General features: G+C 37.7%; 1 protein-coding gene across 3 annotated transcripts in view; it reads right to left on the bottom strand.

Annotated features, from left to right (window-relative positions):
- The window catches only part of LOC148369932 (diacylglycerol kinase zeta-like), a 66452-nt gene that overhangs the window by 30222 nt on the left and 21092 nt on the right, over positions 1-15138 (bottom strand). For 2 of the 3 annotated variants that reach the window (XM_088332179.1, XM_088332181.1), the window contains exons 23-24: positions 12597-12676; positions 12418-12462 (exon numbers count right to left, since the gene is read on the bottom strand). In XM_088332179.1, coding sequence (XP_088188305.1) covers positions 12418-12462; positions 12597-12676 — 125 coding nt within the window. The remainder of the gene's footprint in view (positions 1-12417; positions 12463-12596; positions 12677-15138) is intronic. The other variant, XM_088332180.1, reaches the window with a different exon arrangement.

Raw genomic sequence — 15138 nt, forward strand, 5'->3', positions numbered from 1 at the left:
TAACGGAGTAGCACCCCGGCATAACACGTTTGGGCATCAGCGGGATGACCACGCCCACTCATTCGGTGGTACAGCCAGAACCCAGTTTTACTTTATATCATTCAACCACAGCGGGTTAAACCTACAATTTCCATCCCAGAGTTACCCCGACGACAACAGCTGGGTGGAGACTGACTGTAAGTAAAGGTCCAACGAATTCTGCATTTTCGAAAATGCAGAAATGTGTTATTGGCTCTATCACGCAGACAAGACAGGGACAATTAAAACATTTGAGAGTTAAATTTAAGATTTGTAAACAAAACTTAAAACCTCTACCAAGCTTAAATATGCAGTAATAAAATTTGAGACTTTTTTTTTAAGTTTTAAGACCTGATTTATATTGCTGACCAACAACACAAGTTTAGATAACTTCTAAAGCTTAATTAAACGACTCCAAAAAAAACATACATATTTAACATAAAGTTAGATGGTATTAAGCTATAGTTCGAGGAATATGTAAATCAAAAACATTCCAATGGGAGCTCACTAAATTCCACATTGAGTAATTGTCACTCTTGGTCTGTCACATAAAATTCTTTGAGCTAGAAAAAAGAAAAACTTTAACTATGTGTTCCTTTAATGACACTGGTCACTTTTGTTTTTTTATCAACAATGAACCAACTTTAACTCCTTCCCCAAAACCAAAGTTCTTAAAAACAAAAATATCCTGCTTCCTTGACCCTGAAGTTGCCTTGTTATAACACATCCAAAAAGGGGTGAATCAAAGCGGCACTGGCAAAAGATAGTCATAAGACGGGTGAAAATAAAAAGCTAGTCTAACGGAGGTAATTTTCTGGAACTTTTCAAAAGAGACGTCACCTTGAATAGATTGTGAGTGTGAATTCAAACAAGTAAATAGAAATGTCAAAAAAACACACACAGTCTGCTTAGTTTTTCCTGAGAAATGTTCTTATTGCAAATTGGCCATTTATTTAGTCAATGACAGTTTGTAAATGACCAAGGACAGACAAACATTGACAGTATGTTGGAAAAAGCAGGGGCATAATTTTACTTCGATACGGATACGAGAAAAACAGCTCACAATAGAAAATATCCCAAAAGGGGTACAAAGGCTTATACATAGAACATATGTATGATCATAAAATCACAATACAAAGTGACAAAAACATATCTAAAGACAAAAAAAGCACCCTTTCTTAATTTGCAGTACAATACACAATAAAAACAGATGTGCAAATATATACTTTCTGTTTCAGCTTCTAATTATGTACTGTCAAGGGTATTTGAAGGTTCTTTGTTTCTAGCAAGACTTTTCTCCAGTGCATAAAGCAAGGTCCATTAAAGCGTTGACGGTTGACATGATTCAGAAGAACTTAACTAGCCATAGCCCGGACACACATATTTGACCTTGAATAAAAAGCTCGTGCCTTCATCCTACACCACTGATCATTAATTAATGAATGGCCAACAAATTGTATACATACTGTGCCATCAAAAATTATTTTCCCCTTCCTGTTTTTTTTTTGCATGTATTACTCACAAATGTTTCAGATCATAAAACCACTTTTAATATCACACTGACAACCCAAAGAAAAACAAAATGCAGTTTTGACAAGTTGATTCAATTTTTAAAGGCACAAATAATCAAAACCTACCTAGCCGAACGCGAAAAAGTAATTTCCACCTGACGGTGAGAGCAAGTTGAGCAATCTTTGGTTGTGATAAATGATTAATTTTAGCCCACTCTTCTTTGCAAAATTGTTTCAAATCTGCCATATTGGAAGGATTTCCAGCATGAACTGCCCGTATAAGGTCACACCAAAGCATCTCGATTGGATTCAAATGCAAACTTTGACCAGAACCTTCATTTTTTGTTTTTTGACAAGTGGACCTGCTTGTGTGTTCCGGATCGTTGTCGTGTTGCAAAATCCAGGAGCGCTCGAGTTTGAAGGCACGAACTGATGGCCGTTATACTTCAAGCTCATCTGGTAAACATTCTGTCAAACAAAACAAGTTGTCCTGGTCCTGATGCAGCAAAACAGCTTCAAAACATCACACTGCCACCATCATGATTGACTATTGACATGTTCTTTTTGTCAAATGCTGTGCCATTTTTACGCCAGATGTAAAGGGCTAAAAACTTTCAAAAGAGTTCCATTCTTGACTAATCAGTCTACAGAATGTTTCTCAAAGTCTTTAGGATAATCAAGATGCTTTTGGCAAATGTGAGATGACGCTGCGTGTTTTTTTGTAAGAGCAATGTTTTTTGCCAAGGAACTCTCCGATGGATGCCATTTTTGGCCAGTGTCTTTCTTATAGTGCAGTCATGAACCCTGACCTTAATTGAGGCCAGTGAGGCCTTTGTAGTTTACTGAATGTCTTACGCGGTTCTTCTGTAACCTCCTAAAAGAGCCGTTGTCGCGCTCTTGGAGTAATCTTAGTTGGTTGACCACTCCTAGGAAGGTTTGCCACTGCTCAGAGTTTTGGTCATCTGTGCATAATGGCTCTGACAGTGGTTTGCTAGAGCCCTACAAGCTTGGAAATGGCATTGTGACCTTTTACTGAACGATAAATATGAATCCCTTTTTTTTCAAAGCCTACTTCACTCTTTCTAATTTGATAATTCAAGTGATTTCTTGATTCAACGCAGGTGGTGGCAATCAATTTTGGTTGAGGCATGTGGAATTGGACTCAGCTTTCCCAAAGCTGTGGTTTGTCACACTTACTTTGTGATTTAACGCGGGGGGTATTTATTTTTTCACATAGGCGAAGATAGGCCTACATTTTTTGTGCCTTAATAAATGCAAACAGACATTTCAGAACAGCGTTTTCTATTTCCTTGTGTTGTCTCTTTGTGAAATATAAAATTGGTTTGATGATCTGAAACCTTTGTGAGACAAAACTGCAGAATTTAGGAAGGGGGGAAAACACTTTTCCATAGCACCGTAAACAGTTGATCCCACTTGCTTTATACCCCCCAAAATGATTCAAAACTACTTAAAGGGATAAAAAATCCCAAATTAGTCATGAGGTTAGAGGAGTCATCGTTTCATTTAAAATGTGTATTTTATTTTATTTCACACATGATGAGAGTTGGAACAATGTTAATTACTGTCCCTCATTTCAAGTGTATTTAGTTGTTACACAATCCTCATGGTTTGATAAAGAAAAAGAAATCACTCTCCTGGTGAAGGCCAACAATAAACTCGTTACTTTTCGAGGATTTCATTCAGTCAGAGCAAGCTCAACCAAGTTAAAGCCTTGGTACACCAACGGCTGCTTTATCCGCATAATGAAGTCACAGACATTTGGAGTTACCACTTTGTGACCTGCAGAAAGACTCACTTTGAGGCACTAATCCCAGAATGATTGATGCCTAACAGAACATTCTCAGAGAATGGGACAGTTGCAATTTTTTAAACGTAGCAAAACAAATCATACTCAGAGCTGCAATTAATCTTTGAGGTAAATACAAGTAATTTACATACTGCAGAATTAATTTTTCCGTCAACCACAGCAAGTTGTCCTGTTCCGGAGACAGCAAAGCAGCCCTAGACGATCACAATGCCACCACCATGTTTTACATGAAAGTCATACCTAGAAATAACCTTTTTACAATCTACAGACACCAAGGAAATACACACTAGACCATTATTCAAGAGCAAAAACAATAAAATACCATTCTCAAACATTTAGTGGTGAAGAAGAGAGACTGTCAAAGCTATCAGAATGCACTAGGCAAATCAGTGTTCCTGGCACTGTGCCTTGTCTTGTCATTTGTACCACCGGTTGTCTCGTCTAGTGTCAGTATTCTCACCGCCACTACTTGGGTTTAATTCCCGCTGCACACAAATGTTTTGCAATTTAGGTCAGCAATGTTTATCGATTTCATCAATCGTTGCTCAAATACGGTTACCGTAAAAACTTGTATAACAACGCAAGCCAATAATTAGTGAAAGCATTTACAATATACCTGTAATAACTATGCACTCCCAACCTTGTCCACCACACTTTCAAGTTTCTGGCCAAATTTGGGCTGTTAGGTGCGCTTTACAAATTGGAAAAGATGGTATTTTAAATCAAAGTGACCATTACTTACCAATTACAGTGGGGTGAATAGGTATTGAGTCAACCACCAATTGTTCAAGTTTTCAAACTTGAGAATATTAGAGAGGCTTGTAATTACATGTTTAAAACATCAACCATGAGAGACACAATGTGAAGAAAACAGAAAATCACACTGTTTTTTATAAACAAATATTTGCAAATCATGGTGGAAAATAAGTATTGAGTCAATACCAAAAGGTAATCTCAAAATCCTTTTTACCCTTATGTGCCTTTTGTTTGCAAGAACAGGCACAACATTTTCTGTAACTCTTTACAAGCTTTTCGCACACTGTTGCTGGTATTTTGGCCCATTCCTACTTGCAGATCTCCTCTTGAGTAGTGATGTTTGGGGGCTGACATTGGGAGTTTCACTCCCTCTACAGATTGTATAAGGGATTAAGGTCTGGAGACTGGTTAGGCCACTCCAGGACCTTGAAATGCTTCTTACAAAATCACTCCTGGCTGTGTGTCTGGGATTATTGTAAAGCTGAAAGACCCATTTACCTTTCATCGACAATGCCAGTGCTGATGAAAGAAGATTTTCACTCAAAATAATTTCGTACATAACAGCATTCATTGTTCTCTTTGCACAGATCGGTTGTCCTGGTCCCTTTGCAGAAAAACAGCCCAAAACATGACGTTTCCACCCTAATGCTTCACAGTGGGTAGGGTGTTCTTTGGAAGCAATTCAGTATTTTTTTCTCCTCCAAACAGGAGAACCTGTGTTTCTACCAAAAAGTTCAACTTTAGTTTCATCTGACCATAACACATTCTTCCAGTCCACTTTTGGATAATCTAAATGCTATCTAGCGAACCGCAGACAGGCCGGGATGCATACTTGCTTCAGCAAGGGGGACACACATCTGGCAGCGCAGGATTTGAATTCCTGGCAGCATGGTGTTACCTATGATGGCCTTTGTTGCTGTGGTCCCAGATCTCTGTCGGTAAGTCAATGGCTCCCACTATTGCGGTTTTGGGATTTTTGCTCACCGTTCTTGTTATTATTTTGACACCACTTGGTGAGATCTTGCATAGTGCCCCAGATCTAGGGAGATTATCAGTGGTCTTGTCTTCCATTTTTTTAAAAATTGCTCCCACAATTAAATCCTTTACATCAAGTGATTCACTTATTGCAGTCTTCCCAGCCAGGTGCAGGTCTACAATTTTGTCCCTGGTGCCCTTCAACAGCAATTCGTAGAATTTTAGTTGTGACTGACAGAGGTTGTGGACATGTGTCTTTTATGCCGATATAGTTAAAACAGGTGCCAGGATACATGTAACGAGTGGAGCCTTGATAGACTTCGATAGACCCCCGTTTGTATGTGACCAAATAATTATTTTCCACTCAAATTTGGAAATAGATTATTTAAAAATCAAGCAAACCGGTCATCTGATTCATTTTTTCCACATTCTGTCTCTCATGGTTGAGGTTTACCCATGTTGATATGTACAGGCCTCAAAATTATTTTTTTTAAGTAGAAAAACTTTCACAATCAGTGGTTGACTACATATCGTTTTGCCCCACTGTACTTAATGTTTGTGCTCAACAAGCATTAGATTAGGTACAATTCTCTCAAGCCTTAACCCAGCCCGCTAACATGCCTGGTTGCATTGTTCTGCCAGTTGAAACCATACTTTCCAAAAGTAAACGCAACCAACGAGCATCATCAGTCACCAGTCAGCAGGAGATGAAACAGCGCTGCATCCCTCTGGTTGCTATGCAACACAGCGACACAGGGATTAATTGCCCTATCCATCTATTATCTGAACCCTCAAGGTTTATTCATGTAGCGACAAAAATCAAGCTAAAATAAAAGACAGCTTCAAAGTGAAAATTCAATGCACTTAATTAAATTTTGACTTACAGTTCAAAACATCTCAAAAAGCTACACTGATTGAACACAAGATTTTTTTTTTAAGTCGTTCTGCTCAGGTGGCAGAGAAACAGCAACGGACGATGGCTCTGCTTGATTTCTATACAAAATTGAAGTGGCAATGGGCCAGCATGCCGTCAAAAGCACAACGACTACGTTCCCTACTTCACAGGAGTCACTGTGACAGAGTATGACAGCATCACACCAATCCCATAGGCAAGAGCCCCCCTGGCCGCAAAGATGAAAGACAGAAAAAAAATATAGTAAGGGATAAAGGCAAGCAGGAGCGAGGGGGACACAAATGGAGGAAGGTTGAGGAGAGCTCTCTGCAGAGTTAACGTCTTAAAGCGTTACTTTACTTCAATAGGGGTCCCTCAGAGAAGCTGGTGTGCATACATATTGTATGACTAACAAAAATGTTTTTGTTAGACTTTAAAAGTGGATTTGATTATTAGAATAAAGATCACCAGTTCCAATTTGTCCAGAGATGTTTAAACCTCAGTCTGATTTCCAAATAACAAGTGTCTTCATGTAAATGTAAATCACATTTTTAGATGGAGAATAGATAAAATTAAACCTAGATGAAATAGATTTTTTTTGCATCAATCCCATAATTTTATTCACAAACATATACATGTTTCTTCTGCAGCAAATAAATCATTCCGATTGTAGTATCCTCATTAGCAGGGCCGTAAAAAATATATATTTGACTACATATTTGATACGTATTTCTTGCACTAATGCACATTATATAGTTCTCTCTTTAAGTGTAGCATGCACCTCGCTTAATGAGGGGGGCGGTGACTCTTCATAGGACAATGGCATGAAAAACTAATGTCACCAGCAGTTACTCAGGAGCGAAGAAGAAATGCAATGGCAAAGCGAAGCCAACTGTCGGCATCAATGATAACTACGTGTTTAAAAAAATGTGGCAACAATTTCAAGCATTGACAAGCGCTTCACTCAAAATTCAACCAATTGTCAATCCTTGAAAACCTAAGATTAAAATTCGAGCATTTTCAAGGATTTCAAGCACCCATACAAACCCTGTTTATTTCTTGTTGTGATTCCTAAATGAGTCAACAGACTCGACACGTCTCTTTCTGTAACGAAATCCAATTTTAGGCAGGAATAGATAAACATCAATAAGATATATGCTTTTTTGCATCAATCTCATAATTTGCATTCAGAAATGTATGCATTCTACTGTTGCAGCATTTAAACCACTTCCAATTGTAGTTTAATTGGCGGATTTACTATAATATCTTGGTTAACACATATGCATTTGACTAGATATGTTGTATGTCGCAATTTTTAAATTTTTATTTGAAATTTATATTCGTTTAAATATAATTTTAATATTATAAATATTAATGTAAATTATGTTTTTTTAATTTCAGAATTAAAGAATTTTCGTGAGATTTATTTTCGCACAATTGAAAAAAAATTAACTGCCAGACCATTATTTGTTTATTTTTTAGGGCACCAGACTATTGGCAGACAAAGGTTTAACAATTTAGGCTGCAAATGCATGGTATAAATCCAGGTTGCGAACGCAGCTGCATGCACTTTCCTTTAAAGTATGTAGTATTTAGGGCCTAAATACTAGGCCCTAAATACTACTAGGCCCTAAATACTACTAGGCCATAAATACTACACTAAGAGGGCCTAAATTTTAGGCCCTCTTAGTGGTGATTAAAAACATAACCAAAAAAAAAAAGCAATACAGATTTAAATAATAACCAAAAATACATGAACTATTTTATACATGTGGATTATTTTAAATACTCATTGGTCGAGAAATATGTCTTTATTTTACATACGTTAGGCCTAAAGTAGCTGACAGAACAGTACGCGCCATCTTGCTGCTAGTTACCCGAAAAACAGAAATCTTGCAAGAGGCTTGGTAGAAAAAGGAAAAATAGTGCGATTTAGTCACTTAATTCTCCGTGGTTTTTATTCTTTCATGTGCTTTTTAACATTCGTTTTCTGTTTCACGTAATAACACAGCGATACCAAGTGTTCAAACATTACACATTGTACCTTTAAAGGCTCCAATTGCTAATATTCTAATGTACATTCATGCTGTGACCAAGTCGTGTTTAGTTACCTAAAGTATGAAGTAATTTTTATCATCTTTATTGATTCTCCATAAGTTCCCAATAACCATAAAACTGCTTGTTTGTTAAAACAAAAAAGGATGGCAAAGGACCAAACTAAGTATTACGAAAAGTGTCCAACTCCGAGTTAGACACAGGAAGTTGGCAAATTGCGGAGTAGGCAACACTTACCAGAGCAACTGACACAGCACAGCACACATTGGTAACAATAATACATTTAAAATGTTAATACTTTGATGACACATGTGCATTATACTGATAGTCATTTCAAGAAGCATGTTTTGACAACCAAGAACAGCTTTAATCAGCCACTTTGATGAGAAAAACAAAATAGATCTATAATAATATATCACAGCAGCCTTGACAATGTGCAAATGTGCCCTCTTGGAGCTACAAGGAGCATGGGAATAGCTTCAGAGCAATCTAATTGGCCAATTTAAATCGTTGCCACACATTCTTATAAGGTCATTATCTTGCCTGTAAAGCAATATCTTACCCATCTGAACAAGCAGCACAATTTTCTCTTTGATTGAGTTTCAATCCCTTTGAGCTATAGCGCGCCTACTAAGTGCCATTAACGTAAGATAATACCAAAACACGTTTTCATGACAGGATTTTAGACACGAAAGATAACAAAAATATACCGTATTTCAAAGAATTACAAAAAATTATCAAATTCAGGGTATTTACAATCATTTCTCAGAGCACCCCAAATACTGGCAATGTGGATTGTCGGGTTCTGAGTTGTATATTCCTTTAGTTAAAGGACAATTTTGACTAAATGTTGTATGTAATGTTTGCTTTTTGTGTTGTGCAACCAAAGCCCTCGAGTGTAAAACCTTTTCATATTTTCTGTGTGGGTGTTTGTTGATTGCACTGTCGTTTTGATGTGTGCATTTCAAGAATAACAAGCAGGATTTCAAAAAGGAAGCAAATGATGATCTCATGTTGGAAACATCAGCAGTCAATAATTTGCCTCCGGTCATTGAACAGTTACTGCGGAAGTGATGTTTTTCACGACCTTTTTCACCTTTAGAGTGAAAACTGTTTTTTGTATTATTGCTAGGACTCTTTATAAAAAGCACAATGCAATACACTACAATCAGACAGAAATCTGAAAAAAACTTGAATTGGAAGAGCAGTCTGCTACTTTGTAATTGCTCTTCTTTTTTAATTGGTGCAATACTTGTTAACCTCTGAAAGTCCCATTCCGTATCTGACGGTAAAAATCACTAAAATAACAGGCAGCCGGTGAAGCTTAATTAGCTGTCTCCAGGAGAACCGTAATTGCTGTTTTATGTATGGACTGGAACCTCAGATTCTGCTAATGCAAGAGACATATTGTTCCTTTGGCTGATAGAGAAGCCCAGGAAAATTAATTAACTCAAAAAGAGGCTGTGCGCATATACACTCTCGGGGTTCAGAGTAGCAGAGGAGATGATCAAAACTTGGTCGGTTTAACCGCAATAATGTACCAAGACCAAAAAAGCAAATTTTAATGATTGTTAGCATATCTCATTTAAATAATGTTTCAATCTGTGAATTTCCCTATGGGGATAGATAACGTATCTATCTCTTTATCTCTATTTCTTATTATATGAGTGATGACAAAGAGAGGGATAAAAGGTATGAATGGAACTGGGAACAGAATATATTGCAATGCGGCAGTCATTTCAAGTGAAAACAACAGTCTCGCTGAACAGACAACCACACGCGAGAAAGTAGTGATCAGGCTGAAAGCAGACATCTACAACAAGTTTGACAACAAGTCCGAGGTTGCCAACCTCAAAATGGAAACCACGAAATAACCGATCAGCTCGACTGGTTTAATCAGATGAAAATCTTTTTTTTTTTTTATTTTGTTAGATGTTTTATGTTATTTTGGCTCTTCTGATCAAAGACTAAATTGGGACAAGATCCAGAATGATGAAATGGCAAGGTGAAAGGAGAAGAAAAAGTTGATGAGTAGAAACAATAACTAAAATTATCTCTCTCTCTCTCTCTCTCTCTCAAATATATATATATATATATATATATATATATATATATATGTGTATAAATATAACGTTGCAGGGGTGCTGGAGCCCATCCCAGCTGCCCTAACACAGAACTCACTCACTCATTTACACTTAGGGATGATTTGGACCGGTTAGTTAACCTGACATGCATGTTTTGGGAATGTGGGAGGAAACCGGATAGCATGCAAACTCCCAAGACCTCAGAACTGTGTCGCGGACACACTAGCCACTTACCCGCTGTGTCACTCATTTATATATTTTATATATATATACATATATATATATATATATATGTATATATATAAAATATTTTTTTATATGAGCGGCATGGCTGCTGAGCGGTTAGCATGTGTGAGGTCATGGTATCAAATCCAGCTACCAGCCTTCCTGTGCGGAGTTTGCATGTTCTCCCCGTGCTTGCGCGGGTTTCCTCCGGGCACTCCGGTTTCCTCCCACCCTCCAAAAACATGCATTTTAGACTAATTGGCCAGTCCAAATTGTCCCTAGGTGTGGATGAGCGAGTGAGTTGTCTGTCTTTGTGTGCCTTGCAACTGGCTGCCAACCAGTTTAGGGATTCCCCTGCTCACTGCCCGAAGAAAGCTGGGATGGGCTCCAGCACCCCCGCGACCCTACTGAGGATAAGCAGTGCAGATAATGGATGGATGGATAGATAGATATATTAAAATAAAAATTATATATATATATATATATATATATATATATATATATATGTATATATATTTTTTTTTACATTACAAATTCATACTACAGTAAATGAAGACTGAACTGCGATGTTGCATTTTTCAAAATGGATGGTGATGTTGCTATAGTATAAAGTGTAAAGAGACACTTTCTGTAGCTCTTGAAGCGTCACATCTTTCGATGTGTGTGTGTGTGTGAATGGGTACGTGTAAAGCATATTGTAAAGCGCTTTGGGAGGTCTTCAGTGACTTGAAAAGCGCAATATAAATGCAGACCATTCACCATTTTTCATATATATTATACCGAGTTGCTGTGAAAAAATGATTTGCTCCATTCCAGATTTCTGTGTTCTCAAAAAGGTTTCAGATCATAAAACCAATTTTAATATCACACAGCGACAACCCAAGGAAATACAAATGCAGTTTTGAAATTCTTATTTGATTTTATAAAAGCACAAAAAAAAATCAAAACCTATCTGAAAAGGTAATTGAACCTATAGAAAGTTGAGCCACCTTTGGCAGCAATAACAGAAATCAAACGTTTATGATAATTTGTAATGAGTCTTTACAATGCTGTGGAGGAGTTTTGGTGCACTCCTCTTTAAAAACTTATTTCAAACCTGCTATATTTAAGGGTTTTCTAGCATGAACTGCCCATTAAAGGTCACACCACAGCATCTCAATTGTATTTAAACACGGACTTTGACCTGGCCACTCCAGAACCTTCATTTAGTTTTTTTTTTGAGCCATTCAGAGGTGGATTTGGTGGTGTGTTTTGGTTCGTTACCCTGCTGCATGATCCAAGAGAGCTTGAGTTTAGGGGAAGGAACTGATGGCCAGATATTCTCCCTCAGGATCTTCTGGTAAGCACCAGAATTCATTATTCTATCAACCACGGCAAGTTGTCCTGTTCTGGAGGCAGCAAAGCAGCCCTAGACCAATGCCACCACCATGTTTTATTGTAGGCATGTTGCTTTTGTCAAATGCTGTGCCATTTTCACGCCGGATGTAATGGGCCGCACATAACCTAAAAAATGATTTTTTTTTTGATTCATCAGGCCACATATTTTTTCTCCAAAAATCCTGAAAATCAAGATGCTTTTTGGCCAATGTGAGACAACTCTTAGTGTTCTTTTGTGAGAGCAGTGTTTTTGCCTGTGAACACTCCCATTGATGACATTCTTCACCTGATTCATGAACAATTACCTTATCTGAGGCCAGCAAGGTCAGCAGAGCCTTTCCCAAAACTGTGGTTAGTCAGTAACCTTGTGATTTAACAACAAAGGGCAATTACTTTTTCACATGGGGCCAGACAGGTCAAGATTTTTTGTACCTTAATACAAGAAATCATCTTTTTAAAACTGCTCTTTGTATTTCCATGTAGCCTCATTTCCCTGCTATTCAACATAAATCCTAAAAGGATACAATGAACATGTCTAGGGGTCTGACTAAATCTTATTGGTCTAGTTTTCAGATGATCATGAAGAAAACCTCCGGACAGAACAGAATGGTTATCAACAAACACAAAATCGTGAAAAAATGAGTTCCAGTACAACACAAATCTCAAATTAACACACACAACAGCGCCCCAACCAACCTGATTTCCCACACATCTCAAAGGAGCATGGACAAAGGAGAAGTCCTGAAGATATTGTAAGAGGTAAAAAGAAAGAAGACAAAATAGCTCAGACATTAATCTTAGTCTTTAACATGAAACTCAAGAATCAGTCACTCATAGGAACAAAAACGCAAACTCAAATTCCCATTTGGTTTTACCTCTTGTAGACGCTGGATATGTTCTCTGCATGTCTCCAAGTCACTGTCTCCAGGAACCACAATAAGTCCTAGTGGAATCGCTGAGGACAAACAGACACAAATGTATTACTCGTTCCTGGTAGTACGTACACTGTCTGATTAACTGGTGATTGCCCATTTAGATTTGTGATTAGATCTCCCACTACTTACAAATAATAGCTACTTAGTATATGAGACAAAAGTCTCCCGTGTTCACATGTCTAAACTATAGCAGTGGGATGAAAAGACCAACACTTCAAGAACAACGGGAAAAAAGGCAGTTTTCTGTCTTAATGAAACCAAACTTAAAGCTGATGTCCATCATTAAAGAACTCTGCCACAAACTCAAGTACACTAATTTCCAAAGGATAGCCCCAGGAACAGTTCAATTTGACTGATTGATTTCAGTTGCAGGAATACAAGTATACAGATTACCGGTTTCACGTTTTACCTTCAAAAGCCATGAATTCAATTACTGCTAATACTGTCTGCCACGGGTAATGAATGAGCACCATCTTTTCTTCATACAGTGGGAATTGGAAATGTTTGCACCATTTTCCCCTTTGCAGAGTGAAATAATGAGCTGTTCACCAGCTTCTTTGATGACAATTGCTTCCAATTGACTTTTTTTTACTCACATAGCATGCAATGACACAGAGAATAAGATAAGGGGGCTTATGGGACATTAAAAAACGCACAGTTTAGCTTGCAGTCGCATTGTCCCTCAAAAACAAGGTTTTCTAGTGCAGGTCAGTACTTTTTTTGTTGTCAAACAAATACTCCTAAGCCAAAAAGCTTGTGATATTCAAATAAGTATGATAAACAAATACAAAACACATATTTCTCAAAATTAAGTTTTGATTTTTCTGAGAATATTTGGGAATAATTAATAACTAAAAATAAAAAAACTGGTATACAATTACAAATAAAATAATTATCATGATAATCTGAAAAATAGGGACACCAGTACACCAGGGATACTGTGACATCTTTGCTCACAGTTATCACACGATCTGAATCTCGAGACAATACGACCGGTAACTAGTTTCAAATAGTGGAAAAAAAAAAAAAAAAAATCACTAGAGCACCCCAAAGTAGAGAATAAACGCACTGTAGAGTGAATTCCTTTATTCAATAAATTGACTAAAATGATGATTTATTTTGTTTTTATAATGCATATAATCACTAAAAAGAGATTTTGCAACACTCAATATGTGGAGGGCCAAAATAAAAAGGTAAACTTAAGGTATTTCAGAAAAAATGAAAAAAATAAATGAGTGCACTGGAACAGAGAACATAAGAGTCCCTCTTGTAATTCAATACTGCAATAGCCTATCACTACCATATGGGTCCTCAACACCTATGCATATTATTCACAATAGATTAATCTCCAGGCACTATGCTACACATATAAATGATATGCAAAGCACAGAAACAACACTTCTATTGTCAAATGTTTGTGGTGTCACATCACCATCTCGTGGCAGCACCCAGAACTCCATTTGGTAGTAAATAAATAAAGGACCGAATACACTTGACATTCAGCTTTTTATTTTTATTTTAAGCATCAATAGCAGTGACCAATAAATCCAATGCATCTATACTCTGGGCACACTTGATCAAGGTACAAGAGGCTTGGTGGACCTAAATGAAAATGAGCTTGTTGACTTCCTGTTTAGAGCTCTCAGCAATCACAAGGCAGATTTAATCCCAATTCAGACCTTAACATAAAATACTACAAACACTCATTACCTATTCTGCCTGACCCTCCTGGGATGATTACCATAGCAACAACATTCTATTCTTGTTCCATTAATAAGACACAATGCAATGCCGTGCTTGAAGGTATTCCCAAACAGACTTTGTTATCCTTAGGCACAGAATGTAGTGTTCTTCCCCACAATTATGCATATATGATGAAAACCATTCCACGCGCCAGGACCCTCAAAAAATGTAGTCTCAAAGTTAACCCACCAGGTTTGTTTGCTGTAGCACGGAGACATCATTGAAAGTTTATGTCACTTTCAAAATGGCGAATCCCATTAACACAACATAAGAGGCGAGCTCCGAAACCGACACGGATTGTAGAAATCAGCGCGAGCATAACGCTCATTTCTGCTTGGAAGTAGGCGATTGTGGATTTTCGTTTGTGTTTTTTGCCGCAGTTGGCACGGTTGGTATAATTTTGTCCAGCTAGCTCCCCGTTAGCGTCAGGACGCCAATGGCAATCCTGTTTTGTTTTCTCTGGGATGGCATTTGTTGGCTGCCCATCGTGTGTTGTTTGGCCAGCTGGTCTAGTAAAAGTGACAGTTTTGCTGTATTCCTTGGTATGTTTATTCCCGGACCAGCTTCATGTTTTACCCAGTTAACCTAGCTGCTCACTGCGTGTTTTATGGTCGGCCAGGATTGCGTTTTTCCGCTGAGGCTGCAGCAGTATCTGCCAGTTAGCCACCTGGCGGCCCTCCATGTGATATTTTTGCCAGTTAGCACCTTTTTGGCTTCTCTCGCTTTTTTCTACCATTGC

Source organism: Urocampus carinirostris, chromosome 3, assembly GCF_059441175.1.
Source record: "Urocampus carinirostris isolate Australia breed hairy pipefish chromosome 3, RoL_Ucar_1.0, whole genome shotgun sequence".
NCBI lineage: Eukaryota > Metazoa > Chordata > Actinopteri > Syngnathiformes > Syngnathidae > Urocampus > Urocampus carinirostris.